Here is a 21,728-nt window from a genome sequence, read left to right on the forward strand (position 1 = left end):
AAGAGAAATATTTAACTTTAGCCGCTTCAAAAAAATAGCCGACAAAATATTCTTTATATATATATATATATATATATATATATATATATATATATGTATATGTGTGTGTGTGTGTGTGTGTGTGTCATATACATATTTTATATATTTTTCTGCTAGCAAATGCGATTAATTTCGGTGGGCCGATTTAATTTTATATTTTGCCCCACTCCATTAGATTATTCTTGGAGTAACTACTAAAAACCGAAAATTAGTTCTTAAAAAGTATTTTTGAAAAATAATTTTGGGGGGATAGATAATTTGTGCGTTTGGATTAGTATTGAGATACTTCTTTCGAAAAATATTTGTGCTTAGATTATGATAGCTAAAGAAATGAAAACTACAATTGCAACCCACAAATTATGAACTATTTCTATTTCACAGTACTTGGAAGATGAATTATTTCAAATAATTCTTTTTTTTCAGTATTCAACTTCCAGTTATAGAACTCCTACAATATTTTTCCAAGTAAACTTCATAACTAAAAGCTATTTGGACTTGTATACTCCTTTTCAACTTCAACTCAGATTTGTCCAAACGCCTACTTAGTTTTCCAACAGTTGTGTGAAGTGTGTACTGTGAAACAAAATGCCAAAAAAGAAAAACCGAACAATCTAGTGTTGTTTTCAGGCTATTAAAATATTCAACATCATCTCAATTCCAAATTAAATAGATCCCACTACACAAAGCTCGTTCTATGGCTTTGAAATGGTAAATAAATCTACATCTAATATAAGTTGACAAAACTTCCGAATCTTGTTTGACACTTAAATGTCAATAAACGAGTGAACTAAAGAAATTTAACCAATGACATGAACTAACCTCTTTGAAACCAAAGCATTATTTGCAAACCTTTTATTTCTAATGGTGAATGTAGAACAGTATATACCCTGAGATACATCGAGAGTTTCTTTGGTGGAACTTGTAAAAACAATAATTTTAACAATCGTAGGTTGATCAATATAATAATTTCAATGCCTCTTTTGGCGGCTCAGTAATATATAAAGGTGAGGTGAGAGGTATAGAAACAATGGCGGACCATTTTGTATAATAACATGTAGATACAGTCATGTCTCATTTTCTGGACTCGTCCACAACTTAAGTAGCTGTCTTCACTCGCAACCTCTGTCGGACTTATTTGAGCAGTTCTGCAGCTAAACTGTTAATCAACCTGTAGTAACTAATCCTCTTTTCTCATTCAACTTGGCATGAATTAGAGCTTTGGTCGGACAGAAAGTGGTTTTCTGAACGGTCTCAATAAGCCCTCTTGAGTCAATGACACTACAAGCTGGAGATCAACAATCATTAAAAATAAGTACATTAACAAAAGCAAGACACGTTACAGATCAAGCGCTTTACCTCTCCCTTCCTATTAAACAATTCGCCCGACACAAAGCCACGTGCATTATAAGCAGCAGGACTGGTGATCTATAAAATGATAAACAGTTAGAACTCCAGCTGCAAATAATGGAAACCACTAGTAGAAGGATGACCTTTCTTAAATAACATCATAAGTACTTTAGTTTTTCCTTCTTACCACAAACAATATCCAATCATCAGCTCTAAAAGGTCTGTGGAACCACATCCTGGGAAAAGGAAACAAATGTGAAAATATAAGTACAGTTGCATATTAAAAGCTCTGCTTTTAACAAGTCCAATGAAAGACACTCACAACTCAAGTAAGAATATCAACCCTGAACTCTATTGAACTTCAAACTCCACGTAAACAATACGGAAGCCCCACTTTTCAACAATTGGTTTTTGAGTAGCAGGTCATGGGAAATTCCATCAAACTCATTTCAGAATCTGAAAGATCTGATTTGCAGATCTTTCATGTCGATCACAGAAATCACTACTTTGGATGCATTAATTTTTCCTCATAAAGACTATCCGCTGGCAGCTGTAATTAGCAAAAAAGAGTCCAACTGACACCATCTGGGAAAGGTTAACCCCATTGCGGATGACTCATCACCACTTCAATGTCACTCCAGCAACTCTTCCCACCGGTAAAAGTAAAGCTAGTTTTGGACCTCCATTACCAACATCACTCTGCCATCTCCCTCCACTGCCACCTTATGTTGTCTTTCTACCTTTCTATTTCTTTTCCCAACCGAAGGCAGGGATCAGCCATGGGTGTGTCAGGTGGGGGCAGCTGTACCATCAGAGGGCAATGGCAATTGCTTCAAAAGACCATAGTTCATGGCTGAGGAATCAATGGAAGAAGGCATGTATAGGCATATATGTAGTATAGAATAAATATGCTTTCCACCCTTCTCAAAAACAAATAAATAAATATGCCTTCCACTACCCTCTCCTGTTCTTCTCATTAACTCCCTGTGCTATTCCATTATGTGTGCTGCAATTTGACTAGGCATGGAGTTTTAAGGTGACTTAGAGCTGTGCTCTATACTTGTATGAGTAAAATAAAATATAAAATAATAGTTAAGTGTGATAGCAAAAACACCATAATACTGTTTTGAATTAAAATTACTAATCAGAATTGAATTCTTAAAAGAAGTGAGTGGTATCTTTTAACGATTTTCTCACACACCACCAAATTTTAAAATCTCTAGATCAATTTAGCTCTAGTAAAAGGTGAAATAGCCGATGTGGTGGCTTTATTTCCCTTTTCTTTTTTAGATAAGGTATGTGGTGGCTTCATTTCCTCTACCTGTTTCTTGGCATGCATCTTGTTACAATAAAACTAGCCAAATTTTTTCAAAAGCAGGTTCTTGGTAATTTATTTTCTCTTTAATTTCCTTGACAATTCAGTTTTGTTTGCTTAAGGCTCAAATATTTTATTTCTTTATATTCACATTGATATTTGTACCTAAATGTTTAAATATTGGACTGATACGGGTCTAAATAGAGTAACATAGCTGGTGAGAAATTACATAGCCGACCTCAATTAGCTTGAGATTGAGGCGTATTTGTTTTTATTATAATTTATACTCAAATTGATTTTTGTGCTCTCTTATTCTTCATTAAGTTGTGCATTTATCCATAGCTGATGCAATGGTTTCACGGACTCATGGCGGGCTGCTTAGAATAGATTTTCTCACCTGATTTAATAATTTTTCTGATTAAATGTGACTGGTTATCGCCCTTTTAACTAATAATAATAACTACATATTTCTCATATAAGAAATAAGAATCAGCTTTATAATCCAGACCAGACATACCCAAAGAAAAAGGAGAAAAGGAAGATGAAAAGGAAGTGAGAGATAAGATGGTATGAAAGTTCTCTCTGTGGTTAGGCATGCCCGAGGTGATCAGAAAGAACAGAAATGGGAGGTAAAGAGAACCAGCTGTGAGAGGGAAAGGATGCGGCTATTGGACTTTGACATTTGAGGGGCCAAAAGGAATCATGGAAGCTTGATGTTTAAGAGTTGGGAATCATTTCCCGAAGAACTTCATTAAGCTGTCTTAGAACAGCATGTATCAGTGTATCCATATAAGCTCGCTTAGGCAAACAATGACATATTCCCCATAAATATAAAGCTGGTACATAAAATAAAAAACAAAAAGGTCTAAAAATTGTCGGAACTCACGAATGATCCAGACTAACAGAACTTGTCTTGAAATCCTTCTTCCGATGAGGATTCAGACTGACAGTAAGAAAGATTAGATCTGATGCAAATGCTGCAACACATCTGCAACCGGCATAAATATTGCATTAAAAAGATGCAGATAGCATTATGGCCTCATTCCACTTAGATGTAGAAACTTCTGTGTGCTAACTGCTAAGAAATTACATGTTCCCAATTTCAATTTCTTTTTATGGTAAATATGCACCGATAGGGAAGAAATACTGATTTTTCTTTTAAAATAAAAATAAAAATAATTTTTGAACTGATATTAGTAATACACCATCCCAAGAGGGAGTCTACATAGAAGTGCAGATACACAAATTCGTGTTCATTTGTGTACCTCAAGTGTCCTTTAGAACTCTTTCATTTTACAACTAGAGCTATTCTAGTACAATGACAGATCTAACTCACGAGAGTCTCTAAATGAGATACGTTAAAAGAATATTCTATTTGAACAATTTCAGAATAATAATTTTGTGGGAAATAGATTGTGCAATAATTTTCAAAACAATAATTTTGTGGGAAATAATTGTACATAAGATGAGGCTGCTAAACAGCCTGCTTTACTCCTTGTCATAACAAGCTCAGCTAATTAGATGAAAGAACTGATAAAGAGGAATCACTTACCTATGTAAAGCTTGGTCATCTGAAAGTTTTCCTTTTGCTCTGAACCAATATCTCAAACTGCATTACATTGAAAAGAGATGATGCAAACATGAAGAGGATACACTACTAAATACAAGCTAACATGAACTGTCCAGTTGAGTTAATTACAGTCCCTCGGAAGGGAAATTAATAGCTGAAAGCAATGACTAACCTTGGAGGAGACTTGGTCTGATTAGTGGCATTACTAGGTTCACAAAACCTTATTTCTATTGGCCAGGGTACAAAATTTGCAGTAGCAACCTTATTACGGTATGTCCTGTCAAAACTCACTGTTAGCATTACCTAACCAAAGATCCCATAAATAAGTAACCACAAAATGAATAAAAAAGCTTTATGCAGCTCCTAATTTACAAATCTTAAGATATAGTAGGAAAATATGCAACTCACTGAATCCTGATATATGTTGTCCCTCACATTAATTAAATCTAGAGTTGTCAAAAATAATTTGAGGCTTAAGTTAGTGTGCTAAGATCAAGAATGACATGTCTATTCTCAATTAAACCTTGCTAAAGACAAGATAATTATTGTCATGCCAAGGCCTAAACAGTTACTTCCACCACTTCATGATGCCTTCCATAAGATGGCAGCTAATGAACGATTTGAATTCAAAGAGGAAAAAAAGGTCAAGTTCCAACTTGTTCTGTTTTCTTTTTGAAGGAACAATCAATACAAGAAAAAAAAAAAAACTAATTCTCTCACAGTAATCCCAAATCGATTCCCTAAAAAAAAATCCAATTGCTTACGAAAAAACAAAAGAAAACAAATGCGTTCCTTTGTTCACATGGAATGAGCTCAGGCAGTTGAATTACATATCTTAACAGCTAAATAAGCCATAGCTCGGTGGTTGGACTGGGAGCCAGAATGATACCACAGAAGGATGCTCCTATTAACAAGAGACTTCCAGCAGCATCCTTACTCATATTGCTAAATTGTGCATGCAGATCTAGCATATCCCAACCTCCTTCTCTTATGATGTTTCTTTTCTTTTTCTTTTTCTTTTTCTTTTTTCTTTTTTCTTTTTTTTTCGGGTGGGGGGGGATGGGACTGAAATGAGTTTAAATGGAGCGACATGGTCAGTGAGGTTTCTATACCTGAACCCAAATTACTTAGGATTGAGGCGTATTAGTAGTCTAATAGCCTGTTTGGCCAAGCTTATTTTTGGGCCAAAAGCACTTTTGGCCAAAAACTGAGGTGTTTGGCCAAGCTTTTGGAAGGAAAAAAAGTGCTTTTGAGGAGAAGCAGAAGCAGTTTTTGAGAAGCAGAAAAAAGTAGCATCTCTCCAAAAGCACTTTTCTGAGAAGCACTTTTGAGAAAAATACACTTAGAAGCAGTTTTCAAAAGCTTGGCCAAAGACTAATTAGTGCTCAAAAGTGCTTTTCAAATTAATTAGCCAAACACAAACTGCTTCTCACCAAAAGTAAAAGCACTTCTCAAAATAAGTTGATTTTATAAGCTTGGCCAAACAGGCTATAATTTTTGTGATTTTCTCCAGGGTTTTTATCCTTTGTAGTAACTTTTTTGGTTAAGATTCTTTCCTAGGTGCTAAGCATGAAAGTCCGAGTAGAAGTAGCATAAAGTGAATTAGGCCAGAAAGGATTGGAAAGTGTAACTATGACGTATTTGTCACAAGAGGTACCATCTTGCTATACCAAAGTATCTTAGATTCACTATAGAACATTATTATTAGTTTTTGTGTCCATCCCTGTCAGTTGCTTCTATCTACAAAGAAACAATTTATAGGTGTTCCATTATATTTAGCTTACATCTTTGAAAGCAGCAGAAAGGAGCTGATTCTTTGAAGCCTTGCATTAATGGCCTTAGCTAAAGGCATTTTCCTCCAAAATGGGAGTTAAACTACCTCGTTTAAGGATGAGATGAGCAATGTCAGCGCACAAATTTGTGGAACCATGTTGCAGATATTTCCTCCCTCTTGTTATTCCCTTCTCTTGTCCAATTCACTTCTTCTCTCCTCCGCCTGTACCCTTTTTTCTTATCTGTTTTCATCCAAAACTGCAGCATCTATACTAATGGATACATAGTATGGATCTCATGGTTTTAATGTGTCGAACCGTGTTACATATATCTTCTCCTCCCTCCATCATCCCACTTGAGGGCTCCTCCCAATGCTGCAGCATCTATTCTCCTCTTTCGTCATCTCATTCTCCTTTTTCCTGTTATTCCTTTTCTGTCACAAGTCCAGTTTCACTTCTTCCTCCTCTGCTAGTACCCAGCCCTATTTCTCATCTCTTTTCATCCAACACCGCCACATCTTTTATACACCTCTTTCTTTATCTCCCTCCAGCTCCAAGTAATTCTGCATTATTTCCATTTCTTTACATCTGGACAGATTTTTCCCCAGGTCTTTTCTCTTCTATCTAAACTGAAGCAGCTCTGCTCCATCAAGTCATTCATTATTTGGTACTCGGTCTTCATTCAATTTCAGACTCACAGGTTCTAACTAAACCTTAGCACTTCCGATTTGAGAAAGAACCCATGCAACCCCAACTGAATGTCATTATTATTTCATTTCTTCTAAAAGTGAAGATGTGGTTAGTCAGGCTTGCCGTGAGAAATGTGTAATAAGATTCATGACTAACCAAAAACTTGTACTACAACATCCACTTTGAAGCCAAAGTATTCAAGAGATATAAGACAGTTCAAGCTGGAGAAACTACACTTCCAAAGGCATACATTCAGATTCAGTAATGTATCCCATACGATTTGGTAAATTACTTCCTCTTCCACCAGATAATTTTAAATGGTTTTCTCGAAGCAAGCCTAGCCACCACACTAATTTACAAGAAGTTCCCAGAGAGTATACGTGCACACCAAATTATAATAAATACTTAAAACATTATAGTGACATAACAGCACTTAGTAGGCAGAGTCCAACCTGGGAAGCCGAGGATCAGTCTTGCGCATTTCTCTCAAATCTTCCATTGATAAAAGCTGTAATTCGGTTTCAATAGAAGTGTAAGAAGAAGAGGTTCCGAACAAGGTTGCAGAGATAACAGAACTATAAGCACGTTACCGTTTCTGGATCAGGCACATCAGGCATTTGTGCTTGCTGGTGATCAAATCCATCTTCATCTTTCTGTCACATTATTTTACCAATAGTACATGCAGTTTCAAAAACAATATTACAAACATAACAGCCAATCAAAAATAATGGTGTAATGAAAACATAAAAGTGCATCACATAAAGTTGCACCTAACCAGAAAGTTACTGCAATATTCCAGGCAAAACAAGTGATCCATCAAAGTACCCGTTCATCATTGTAAAGTGTGGGGGTTTTGTGGGAGGGCAGCAGTTGAATCAAGAAGAAATTAGAATAGTTATTCCGTGGTAGGACTTCAAAATGAGCAGAACAAGCATTTGAGAAATGACTGAAATTTGAAGAGCTGATCCAATAGTCTTCCCTAGTGAAGCTTGCTAATTTTCTTGAAACTTTCTCCGTTATAATGTGAGATTAGAAGGTTAGAAATTAATGTCAACATGTGATGCCAACATGATATCCACAGATGACGAATAGGAACAACGATGCAACAGAAATCCAAGTTATGTCGAATTCACTCACAACTATGCTTTCTAAGCTGATACTTCTCCTGAATGCATTTTCTTCAGGGTTTGTTTTTTTACCACAAATCCTCGTTACATAGCATGCACGTTTATGCCTTCACATGAATGTATGCTGAATAATCAACTTGCTATATACAATCATATTAATTAGGTTACATATTTATGCTGAATTACAAAACCGAACCATAAAAATGGGTATCCTAAGATGTGACCAATTTGAAGAAAAGTTGATCATCACCTGAAATGAAGCTAGCAATGTGAATACGACATTCCCTTTCTGAATCGCATCCACCCTCCGTGTAGCAAAGCTCTTTCCATCACGTACACGGTAAACTTGATATATGATTGGAACTACAGTCATAAGTGTGGGACGGGTAAGATACGAGTTTTTAGACAACTGGATTTACATTGGCAAACGAAAAAAGAGGTCTATATAGATACTTCTGATTGGGATTAAATACTCTTTACCCCACTGAGCTGACTCCTCAGTCTGGAACACATGAGAAAGACCAGAACAACTAGCCATGAAATTAGTGAACTGTCCTCAATCTAACGGCAATCATTTAGAAAGTCAATAAACAAAACATATTTCATAAATAGTTGACGACTTTAAATCCTAAGACTTCCGGAAGGAACAGCACATGCAGCAAGTTAGCAACAGAAGACGTTTGTTTGAAATGAGCGTATGATCACAGCAAAAGAATCACAGCATATTATACGAGCCTTCACCAAAACACCTTCAATCCTAAGAAAAGTTAGCAAGGTGGTTCATTTTAAATTGCGTAAAATCCTACAAATAAGCAGAACTTGGAGCTTCTGAAAAATACCTAATGCCTGCAGATTGGATGTTTATCATTCTCCTGGCCCCACACTGGGCCTCTCATCCTCTTTCATTGGCTTCTCTTTGGGGGTTGGGTGCAGGGAAATCATTCTAGTTTCTAACATCCACCTTAGCACACAATAAGTGGACAAAGGAAAATAAAACCGGCTAAATGATTTAACTGGATAAGAAACTTTATGTAATTGTTGAGTGCACTAAAAAGCTTTATCATTGCAAGTTGATTCTTTTCTTCAGTAGTCTTAATCCAACCTCTGCTCCAAATGTTTAGGGTGTTCAAATTTTAAAGAATACTGACAAACTGAAAGTCGTAATACGTTTATCTTTTACTTAAAAAGTTAAGGTTATTAACATAGACAAATCTCTCTTTTCAGTTCCGCATTATGCAAACCCGTAATTGTGCACACATTGTACCTCTTGGAACCTGAACGCAAGCAGACATAAAATATTTCATGCACATCCACTCATAAATAGGGAAGAATATCCGATTCTCCAAAACAACACTAGATGAATGGTTAGCTTAAATTTCTCTAACTTTATAGGGAGGGGAAATCCTCAACATTAGGATGAATCCTTAAATTTGAAAGTCATACGACTGTTCTCTTAAACAATGAAAAACTGAAAAGCTTAATATTACTGTTGCATCCACACCCCATAATGAAATGACTGCATGTGAGAATTATCTTAAGCAGAAATACGGATAAGTTTCATCAAATCATACAGCTGTGCGCTTTGGCAATGATTCCCAAGGAATACAAAGAAACGAGTATTAGCTTAAATTGGCTGTTTATTTCAGATGTAGCATAGCAGTTATGCATCATTAAACATTAGAAAGGTTAAAAAAGAGGTGCTTAAAGTATCAAATAATAAAGAGAAGTTACTTACTGTCAAGATCCCCAACGAGAAGGAAATAGGCATGCAAACTATGAACAATCTTGAGAAAATCAACAGTTTTTGATGCTGCAGCCAATGCCTGCATATTAGAGTATAGAGAATGAAGCATAATTATTCACAAAGAGGTCTTCGGTCATATGAAGCTAAACCACAATAGAAGTGGGTGATCTACGGTGTGGTGGAGAAAGAGAACATTTCAATTTTACCTGCCCAAGAAACTGGCCTCCAAACACTTTCCCAAATTTGGGGGCATCTGGCAATGTTATACCTTGGAAAATGTTCACCTTCAACAAAACATTTTGTTAGAATTCCCAAATATTCCTCATTTGGAGGGGGACACTGAACTGGGAATACAGTGAAACATCAAAACTTCAGAAAAGAAATGTTCCGAAGGCAAACAATTAGCAAGTGCATGGTGATAGAATAGCAATTATCCTGATCTACCAAATAATCTTGAATAACACATTCAAACATGCTTTATCAAAAAACACATTCAAGCAGTCATAAGAACAAGTATCTACTTTCTTAAGAAAATCGAGCCTTTAACAGATCTAGCTAAAGGAAGCATTTGAAATAAATGGAACCATGATCTCACAAAAGAAAGACAAGTGACTAGGAGTTCAATGTGCAATGGTAAAGAATGAAATAATATCACCAGCTATCCCCCAGGAAGTTCCTTTTTTGGATACTGCCAACAATATGTTAGGCAAAAATCACTGATGCTTCAATTTAAACTATTGGAAGGAGGTCAAATGTTGTAAATGATATAGAAATTGCATTGGACTTCATTGACTCCTTGCCCACATAAAGGAGTCAAGTCCTGTGAGATTTTCTGTATACACTCATTACCTCCTTGGTGCTGCAGTTATTTTTGAATAAAATTGTTTCTTAGAAAAATAATATAAAAAGAAACTTAGTAGTTTTTTCCTAGTAGTTAGAAGTCCATAATGGAACATCTAGAGAGAGATGCTCTAACCTCTCACTAGAAATTTTTCCTCTAACCTAATATACCAACTCCTTTCTTCTTCAACAGCACCATGACAGATATTCCTCCAATAACCAACCCAGAACCCCCAGATCTGAGTCTCATGAATATAGATGACTCAACCACCAATAACAACCACCCTTCATTTATGCAGACACTATTAAATAACCATACTATGTCACTACCACCAATTTCTAATACCCAATCACACATTAACATGTCTGACGAAGTTTTACAAGAACCGACGGACAATTTTATACCCATCTCCAGTACAGACAAATCCAGACTTTATCATCCTTGGAAATACTCTACTATAGTTAAAGTTTTTGGACGCAAAGTGGGTCACTTATCTCTCAAGCAAAAACTGCAAACTATGTGGAAACCTACTGAAACACTATCACTCATTGACCTAGGAAATGAATTTTTCTTAATAAAATATCAACATGAGGAAAACATGAACAAAGCACTGCACAATGGACCGTGGTTTGTATTAAACCACTTCCTTTCAGTACGACGATGGGAACCTAAATTCCTAGCATCAACAACGCATCTCACATATACAGCAATTTGGACTTGACTCCCTGAGCTTCCAACAGAGTTCTATGACCTTGAAATCTTACAAAAAGTAGGAAACAAACTCGGCAAACTATTGAAAATTGATACATGCACATCGGCTACTTCTCGTGGCCGTTATGCTCGAATTTGCATCGAAGTGCCACTAGAGCAACCATTAAAGTCCCATGTCTTTATTGGGACATACCGTCAACAAATACTATATGAAGGTTTAAACATGTTATGTGTTAGTTGTGGAAGACTAGGTCACACACGGATTATTTGTCCCCATAGTCCAGTACACCCCCCTTCAAATACCATACTACCACACCAATCGTCAACTCCCAAGCTTACATCTGAAAATCCACAAAATGACTCAGAATGGAAAACTGTAGTCTTCCCTCGAAGATCCACCAACCAACAAGGGAGACACCAACATATACAAAACAGGAACACCGCAGCACGCACATCACCACAGCGTCTAGACCCTAATGGGAACACTACCACAAGGTCGAAGTCAGAGGAGACATACGAGACACTCCCAGGTATGCTTCCTAAATCTTTCTCCCCAAAACCTAATGCCCCATCAACTACTAAACAATCGGTTAAGCCAACTGGATTAGTGCTTAATAACAACTTTAATATTCTAAACGAACACACTACCTTAATAGAGATGACTAATAACGAGCATCAGAATAGCCCAGACCTTGAATTAGAGGCCCAAGCTGAAGCAGCCCACACAGACTCTAGCCAGCCCAAAGAATCACCACAATTGTCTTACTCACCCAAAGAAACCCATATACAAACAAACCCTAATTCACACGTTACCACTATGAACAGTGACTACATGGACATTATGCACACGCCACAAACTGCCACGTTAACACCACCTCCACGCACCACCAATCCCATTCCGTTAAACAACCACCCTCTACCGGATCACACAAGCCGGCAAACATTACTAGTAGGCAATCATGACCTAGAAATGGTAGATCAAAAGCCCAACACACCACTCCATCTACAATCTACTGCCTCTATGCAAATAATATCCCACAAAAGCAGCCCACGTGAACAGCCCAAAACACAAGAACAATATACTCCACCGCCTTCCTCCACCTCCATCCACTACTAATACTGCCACAAAATCATTATTCTCCTCTTCTCACACGCAACAATTCTCTTCTTCTATTTCAAACACTCTCCATACAATGCACCAACATTCCCACTCAGAACTCATCATCAACGTCCCTCCCAACTCCCATACAGACCACTCAATCTTCAGTTCCTCTCTCCACCAACAATGGCCAACCAAACTCCACCACCCCAGAATTACCCGGTAATCTACACCTCTCAAACTCCAAATCCCTTCACTCCACCCCAATCTTGGCTCGAGATTGGGTTACAAAATCACGCATTGACCTTCTCAATGATAGTGAACAACCAAGAAGTGATCATTCGTCTCCAAAATCCCCAGGACCTAGCACAGAGAGTAACGAAAGGAATGACGGCTGCCATGAACCTATATGAACAGTACCAGTGGGCAAACACACAAACGAATCCTTCACCCATATGGGGGATACACCATCAACCCCAGCCATACCACTACACATGGAACACCCCTCCACTTCAAAGCAGCCACTATCAGATGAACATTTACGAGGAGTTACCATTCTACCCGACAACACAATTTCCCATCCCATGGATACATGACTACGCTTACATGCAGCAACCATTGATACCACTGTCACCAATGAGCCCATTCGAACCACTTACCCCCACACCAAGCTCCATGAGCCCACAACCACCAACTCCAAACGACCAAGAAATTCTCACACCCCAGAAAATCGTAGCAGTTATGGACGAGATGAGGGAAACAAGAACGGAACCAGTGTGGCTAGGGGCTTGCCATATCTCCGTTCTAAAGGAGCAATACGACAAAAAATACTACTCAATTGCCCTTCAGAAGTGATCCAAATGCTTGATCAAGCTACGTCCAACAGTAAACCCGGAGACAGGGAAATTTGTTGTAGTGATAACCCCAACGCTCAGGGAATTGACCCCATCACACATGGAGGAGACACCAACTCTGGAGGAGCCTCATCAGACTCTACTAGCACCACCCACACGCACTAAGTCTATGAATTTGTCATCTGGAACTGCCGAGGGGCACAGTCTTCGGAATTTAGGCAAAACTTTAGATCGATGCTCAATTATTATAAGCCACCACTGGTAGTTCTCTTAGAAACACACCTTGCTGATCATGCCATGCTACGAGACGATTTCGATTTTCACAAGCTCCAGCGAAGGGCCAAGCAGGAGGTATAGTGGTTTTGTGGAATAACAATATTGTGCATGTCACTGAAACTGCCCTCACTAATCAGGAGATCCACTGCATGGTGCAGGTATGTCCTCAAGGCCACTCCTTTATGTTATCAGGCATATATGCTAGTAACATCTTAAATAATAAGAAATTACTATGGCAAAATCTAATGTTTATAGCAGATACTTATAAGGGTCATTGGTTAGTGGGGGGTGATTTTAATGAGATACTATACTCTAATGAAAAATTTGGTGGTTGTCCTATAAACAACCCTAGGGCAGACTTAATATTAAATTGCTTTAATTATTGTAACCTACTAGACCTAGGTTTTAGAGGTAGTAAATATACGTGGACTAATAAACGTAGAAAGGGTGCCTTAATTCTTGAAAGATTAGATAGAATAGTAGCCAATTATGAATGGCTTAATATTTTTCCGGAGGCACAAGTGCAACACTTACCTAGAATTCACTCTGACCATAGTCCGTTATTATTAACACTCCAAAAAATGCTCCGCCAAGAACTAGTACCATTAGGTTCGAAACGATGTGGTTATCCCATCATGATTTTCCTCAACTAATCAACCATGTGTGGAATAAAAAACCTCCCTTGATAGAAATTATTGAGGAGTTTATTGACCTTGTACAATTCTGGAACAAAGATACTTTTGGGAATATTTTTCACCAAAAAAAGCATATTCAAGCACGTTTAGCGGGCATACAAAAATCAAATAAATACCCTACCAGTAACTTTTTACAAATGCTCGAGCAGGACCTTCAAATGCAATTCAACAATATCTTGAAACTTGAAGAAGATTTTTGGAATTTGAAATCTAGAGTGAACTGGCTTAATGATGGCGACGCAAATACTAGATTCTTCCATTTATCAACCTTAAAACGTAGGAGACGCAATCACATAACTGCTCTATAAGACAATATGGGTAATTAGATTACAGATCATGTCGAATTAAAAAATTTAGTAGTGGACTATTACCAAGCATTATACACTACGTCTCATACTAAGGCTAAATATAAGCACCCAAGAGCTTCTTTTAATACAATTCCCCAGGAAAAAGCTAACTCTCTAGTAACTCCAGTAGCTGACAAAGAAATCATTGACGCTATTTTTTCATTCCAACCTTTAAAATCGCCAGGCCCAGACGGACTACACCCACTAACTATTCTTCCAAAAATATTGGTCTCAAATTAAGCACTCTGTACTTCCTTTCTGTAAAGACATCTTTCAAAATGGACACATTACTCAACAATTAAATAAAACTTATATTTGCTTAATTCCTAAGATTAAAAGCCCATCCACCACTGCCCACTTTAGACCAATTAGTTTATGTAATACCATTTATAAGGTCATTACAAAAACTATAGTTAATCGTATTAAGCCTTTACTCGATAACATTATTCACCCAACTCAGTCTAGTTTCCAAAAAAATCGTAGAGCTGCAGACAATGCAATCATCGTGCAAGAATTGCTTCATCACTTCCGTAACTCGAAATCAAAAGGCTCTAACATGCTTTTAAAAATTGACCTTGAAAAAGCTTTTGATAGATTTGAATGGACTTTTATCCGTCAGACCCTAACCTACTTTAACTTCCCTGACCATTTAATTACACTCATCATGTCGTGTGTAACCACACCAACAACTTCGATAACTATCAATGGCACCCCAACACATTTCTTCACTCCCACCAGAAGTATTAGGCAAGGAGACCCCCTCTCACCATATCTCTTCATAATGTGCATGGAGATGCTTTCACGCAACATTAACATGGCTGTCGATTACAATCAATGGAAGCCAGTCTCTCAAACCAAAGTCCCCCCTTATATCACACTTATTTTTTGCAGACGACATTATATTAGCCTCAAAAATTACTAACACCAGTTGCCATGCTATTATCGACCAACTTGAACACTTTACTCATATTTCAAGCCAAAAACTTAATTTTGAAAAGTCAAAAGTTTTCTTCTCCAAATATGTAAAACCTGCAGAAAATTATTTGGTCCTTACATCTTTTAACATGGTGGAAGGCAAGTCTTTTGGAAAATATCTAGGATTCCCAATCTTCAATGCCAAACCAACCAAGCAGGATTTTCAATTTATTATCGACAATTTCAAAAACAGACTAGCAGGTTGGAAAACAAACCATCTATCATTGGCAGGGCGTACGACTCTTATCAAAGCAACCCTTAATTCCATCCCAAACCATATAATACAATTCATAGCTCTCCCAAATTATATAATCAATCGATTAGAATCATTTCAAAAGAATTTTCTTTGGGGCACAACAGCTCAAAAAAAACGACTTCACTTACTAAAATGGGACTATGTTACTAACCCAAAAGATCATGGGGACTAGGAATCCAAAAACTTAGGGGAAAAAATAAAGCACTACTTGCGAGTACAGCCTGAAGATTATTTCATAACCCCCAAACACTTTGGGCTTCGATACTTTTGTCCAAATATATACACAATAATAAGAGGCCATTGGCAAAATCATCAACACTTTGGAAGCACCTCACCACTGGATGGCAAGCGTGCCAAAAAGGACTAGTGTGGCATGTCACACAAGGCACCCACATAAAGTTTTGGACAGAAAATTGATTAGCCTCAAATATGATATTCGTACACTTATTGAGGGCCCTCTACAACACAACGAGGACCAATTAACCATCCAAGAGGTACTCAATAATGGCCATGACACATCCCTAGCCACCTCCTTTGAGCTACCACCAGCCTTAATAGAAAAGATCAATAGTGTTTATTTACCGTTCAATTCAATTCGCCCAGATTGCATCATTTGGGGCCTTAGCCCAATAGGCCAATTCACAGTTAGTTCTTGCTATAAAGTGCTCACACACTCCACTCAATTTCCAAATCTTCATGGATGGATATGGAGGCTAAACTTACCACCAAAAATTAAATCATTCCTTTGGTTAATAAGCCATAACCGTCTTCCAACCAACTCCTACCTACATAGACTCGGAATCCTCTCTTCCAACCTATGTACTCTATGCCAAGTACACAAAGAACAATTAGCCATATTCTATTCAACTGCCCTAACGCAAGACACTGTTGGCAGGCCATGAAATTGGGAAGTTTCATACAAAATATTAAGTATGCAACACTTCCCAACTATGAGCGGCTCAAAAAAATTATCTGACCACATAGTTTCACCACTAGAGCTTCAATACCTCATCATATAATTTTTCCATTCACTTTATGGCATTTGTGGAATATTAGAAATAAAAACATCTTCGAACATTCCAAATGTACACCCAACATTACTTCTATAACTCAACTTGCAACCGAGTTTTATTATCTAACCAATAGTTCCACATAAAAAACAATCATTACCAATGTATATTAAATGGGAACCCCCTCCAATGGGCTATTTCAAATTAAACAATGATGGGGCACTCAAAGCGTCTAATAATAATGCTGGGTTTGGGGGTGTTCAGAGATACAAATGGGGATTGGGTGATGGGCTATGCTAGAAACTATCCCGCAACTAACGTCATTAATATAGAACTCATGGCACTGTTTCGAGAATTACAACTAGCAGCAGCTCACAACCTCACACCACTTCAAATCCACACGGACGCCACAGAGGTAGTTACCATGCTTACCAGTACATCCACAATACACTCACATTTGCTTAATGATTGCAGATCCCTGATCCAGTCAATGAGTGATACGTCCATAGTTCACACTTACAGGGAGCTGTACACAGTAGCAGATAGACTAGCACATTTTGGAATGGAAATGATGGGCAGCAACATCACCTTTTTGCCAACTCCACCAAACTTTCTACTGGAAGACATGCTTGAAGATAAATGGGGATGCCGCAGACGTAGGCACATTCCTACAACCACTCCTACAACACCATGCTCAACAGTTCCTTTTTGTAACCCTTTTTTGGTAGCTTCTGTAGTAACAACAAAAACCATCTTTTTGTAATAGAGCAGTAGCTCAACATGGCGCTGACCATCCACATGCAAACAGCAACAGTAGTGTCGTTCAAACTTTTTGTACAACTGCTTCTAAGCAGATGCTCCCTGTATTACCTCGTTAATTAATAGAATGTAGTCTTTTAAACCAAAAAAAAAAAAGGATCCTCTATTAGTTCCAAGTAGTTAAGAACTCAAAGCCACTTATTAGCAGTATCTTCTGGATACAAGTCAATGAAGTCTCTTTTTTCTAACATGCAGGGAAACCCATTTGCCTTTACAATCCGAACTACTCGCTAGTTAACACCATCAGCTAACAGGTGCAGGCCCATATCTCTAGATGGGGAGGAAAGGGGAGAGAAAGCTTAAGCATTGAGAATCATGCGTACAGGTTCCAAAGCCAGAAACATGATGGAGATTAAACTCCAAAATTTTGTTAAAGGCCATAGCATCTCATAGGAGGCTAACTTAGGTACATAAATTGGCATAGATAAGTAAGTTTAACAAATAGAAATAAGGAAAGAATACAAAAACTTCATGGCCAACATATTAAGTAAAAGGAACGGGAGGTCAATGATTAGGTTATGAATAACATACTTCTATAGAATCCAAGTGCAATATGCGCTCCACAAGTGGGCACTTATCTCTTTCTTTGTCTGCGTTCCAGATTGATTTGGGCTGGAGCAGATTATTATGCTCATGAGGCAGCACAAAGCATGTCAGCTGCCATTAGAGAAAGTTTAACATAACTACAACATTAGATGCAGAATGCTTTGGACATCATGAAGTAAATACGGAAAGAAAACTGTTGCATAGTTGGAAAGAGACAGTACCTTAGACAATGCGATCACCTCGGCTTGCTGTCTAGATGTCGCTAAACCTGCCATAACATCGGAACCGTGTTATCACCCACCACTTTTGATTTAACCAAACATTAAGATTGAAAGTCTAAAAGTGCTAGAACATCACTGTACTACTAAGAGAGGCCAAAAAGGAGACCTGCAGAGGGATAGTAACTGAATCTGAACTCTAAAGAGACATATAAAATATTATACAGCAAATAGTTATTACACTTGAGTAGCGGCCATAACAGGGCAAGATAGTCAATTTAAAAATTCCTCGAATTTGGAAGTTGGGATTGAGAGAAAATCAAGAGACACAAAATATATATGAAGATGAGAAAGTGCATCTCACCATGACCAAAATAATCAAGTTTTTTCAGCTGGAATTCAGGACGATTTTCATCATCAGCCTGGCTGAAACCCCGGACTTCAGCCTGGAAATAGTATTACCATAATAATAGAAAAGTTCAATCTCATGACTTATATTCATATACATCCAGAACAACTACAGCAAAAATAACACTCAGATATACCTCTCCATCCCATATGAAGTAAACTCCATCCCCAGCTTCCCCTTCGCGGATTACATAATCTCCACGATCTGCAATGAAAACACAAAATGAATTGGAAAAAAAAAAAAAGAGATGTGTCAATCATGATCTTATATCTTTTATCAGACTTATTGAATTGCAATATCTATGTCTTGCTCCAGCCTAGCAATATGGCCAGAAGACAACCCGAAAAAATGGATTCTCCAACTGGTATAGGCCACATGACCAGAAGCAAATGCCCCAAGTCTTTCTGTTACCCCCTAAAGGAACAGCAACCATTCCACTTCCAAGAAGTAGAAATAAGAGCTAAAATGTGTTAACTCTCCAAAAAGAGAAATAAAATAGCTATAAATTGGCAGATAAAGAATCTTCATTGTCTTGTTATAGTTATAAGGAAAATAAATCCACTATAAACTATAATTATTTCATTTTAGGTAGAAGATTCCTGTATAACAAGAGAGATTATTAGACTTTATCAAACATTGAGCAACCTAGTAGAGAAGTACTATAGCTGAAACTCTGATACTATCACGCTGTGTCATTAACTATACACTGATTAGTCAAATATTAAATCCTTCACTGTTATGTTAATACAACAAACATAAAATTCAGTTCCTGATAACTTCTGAAGGTCATACCTATATAGGACAGTATAAAAAGTACTAAGTTCAAAGTTATGGGAGACTCGGGAAAAATAAGAACGAAATTACCATAATGTTTAACCTTGACGAGTTGGGCAATTTTTCTGAGGGAAGAACTAGGCAGCCTCTGCAACAATGGCACGTCACCCAAGAACTCAATCACTACACAAAACCCAAATCCATCAGAAATTTTTACATGTGTTTTTCTTACAGAATTCTAATAATTACAAAGAAAATAACAAAAACAAGACCAAGAAAGAACTCTAATTAATCAATTAGATCAAGTGAGTTCCAAATACCGAACTAGTTCGAGAGGCTAATGAATAATTTAACGTGGAACAATTTCACAGAAATAAGACAAGGATTTACCCGATTCAGTATCCATGTTTGAATCACCAGAGGGATAAACCAAGAAACTGTCGAAAAGGGTTAACACTCAAGAATTTCAGTGGAAAAAAGAAAGTCAATATAAAGAGTGATTTTAATACAGTAACGGTTGTTGCCAATGGAGCACTGCCAGTTATTTAGGCTGAATTTAGAAAGGATGTTAATACGAAGGCCTACATATACCAGATGCGGCGGAAAAGACACGGTAAATTTAAATTTGCCACACGTTTTTGCATTCCTAATTAGAGTACCAATTTTAAACGTGTCCCAATTTGGAAAATTATTTACAAATAGGACAATTACAACAAATATGTTTTCACTTCTGGCTTTTTTGAATTCTGTGCCCATTTTTTATCTTTTGGATGAGGGCGATGTGGGGTATGGTTTTTTTAAAAAAAATAAAAACTTATTACCCCAGAGGTGAGGAAGGATGGAAAGGGAAAAGGAATACTACTACTTACTATGTTATCGATGGTGTTTAAGCATTTCACTTCACTAGTGAAAGACGGGAAACTCACGAAATAAGCTAGACTTTAATTTCGGATGTTAGTAAAATAGGACGATAAAAATTTTAGTAAGTTATGCACATAATAATATAGCATACAAGAAAAAAAAAATTTACTCCAAACCTATAAGATACGTGTTATTTGTATGAATTTTAATGTGTAATAATCTCTTTCAAAAATTGAAGTTGTCAGGGAGTGCATAGTATCTTGAACAATTAACTCAAATAATTGTCCATCTAATTTGTTAAACTCAAAATAGCTGACGAATAATTTATGAGCCCGTTTGGACATAAGAAATTTTTTCCTTTTTTAAAAAAAAAAAAAAAATTCACTTTTTTTCGAAATCAACATTTGTTAATAAAATTTTCAATTTTCACTTGAAGATGCATTTGGAATTTTTAAAAAATTTCAAAAAGCTGTTTTTCAAAATTTTCACTCAGATTACTCACAAAACTTCAAAAACAACCCAAAATTATATTCATGTCCAAACACAACTCTAATTTTCAAATATCATTTTCACTTGAAATTTTTTTCACTTTTTTGGAATTTTACAGTTCTTATGTCCAAACGCACAATATATATACCTACTACAAAAAATAAACAGTAAATATGATTTGCTATTTGTGTAACAACCCCAAAGATAAAGACGTGTAAATTACTTTTGATAAAGAGTAGATTTAGATTTATGACCTAATAATATGTTGAATTGTATTATCATCACATGTAAGAAATTAAAATCTTAGAGAAGGTATAATTTTTATTTACTCGATGATTTCCTTAATATTCTTTTTCGGTCATGATCCTTTTCCATTTACTACTTAATTGTGATTAACTGGTAGTATATATTTTCACTTTAATTTACAACTTTTAACTTTCAGAAGTAAATTATTTGATATCAAACATCCAATATTGGGAACACACCTATTTTGGATCTGTATGCGTGGATTGAATGTACCCATTATTTTTCTCTTATATTAGAAGCAACAGTTTGGGTCCTGCATGTATTTTATTGACCAAGTTTCAAGAATTTACCCACAAAACTCGATGATTCAGTGATACGTGGAAGAAGTCAGGCACCTTTTCCCTAAAGCATATGTTACACCCTATATTTTTTTATTTTTTTTTTTATGTAAAACTGCATCGTGAGCAAACTAATGTAGGATCCAAAAATGAGATCATTTTTAAAAATATATAAAGCAAGTTAATCATGTTACTTCGAAAGTTAATAATATTGAATATCATGAACAATAAGTACAAAGAGAGTTGGAAGGTTTAGAAACTAAAGGAATTGAAGAAAATAATGTTTCGTCGAAAGCCGACAAATTGAGAATGTTATAGCATATACTTTTGGGATGAGACCAGAGTGTTTTACATGATAAG

At 36.7% G+C, this 21,728-nt stretch overlaps 1 protein-coding gene across 4 annotated transcripts; it reads right to left on the reverse strand.

The window, feature by feature from the left end:
• Positions 1–861: 861 nt before the first annotated feature.
• On the reverse strand, positions 862–20,072 carry LOC107789411 (acyl-CoA hydrolase 2). 4 transcript variants are annotated; one of them, XM_016611208.2, is made up of 17 exons: positions 19,825–20,072; positions 19,525–19,617; positions 18,797–18,864; positions 18,616–18,697; positions 18,255–18,301; positions 18,019–18,144; positions 9,811–9,888; positions 9,596–9,683; positions 8,111–8,223; positions 7,324–7,386; positions 7,186–7,241; positions 4,444–4,548; positions 4,254–4,310; positions 3,588–3,689; positions 1,574–1,622; positions 1,396–1,464; positions 862–1,324 (listed from the first exon to the last, which is right to left on the reverse strand). In XM_016611208.2, the coding sequence occupies exons 1-17, from the start codon at positions 19,838–19,840 to the stop codon at positions 1,250–1,252; spliced, it is 1,287 nt and encodes a 428-aa protein (XP_016466694.1). In that variant the 5' UTR covers positions 19,841–20,072; the 3' UTR covers positions 862–1,249. The 4 variants fall into 4 exon arrangements, with proteins under 4 accessions (XP_016466694.1, XP_075094423.1, XP_075094424.1 ...); XM_075238322.1 differs by lacking the exon at positions 3,588–3,689; XM_075238323.1 differs by lacking the exons at positions 862–1,324; positions 1,396–1,464; positions 1,574–1,622 and adding an exon at positions 1,994–2,188.
• Between the last annotated feature and the right edge of the window lie 1,656 nt (positions 20,073–21,728).

Source organism: Nicotiana tabacum, chromosome 19 (assembly GCF_000715075.1).
Source record: "Nicotiana tabacum cultivar K326 chromosome 19, ASM71507v2, whole genome shotgun sequence".
Lineage (NCBI taxonomy): Eukaryota > Viridiplantae > Streptophyta > Magnoliopsida > Solanales > Solanaceae > Nicotiana > Nicotiana tabacum.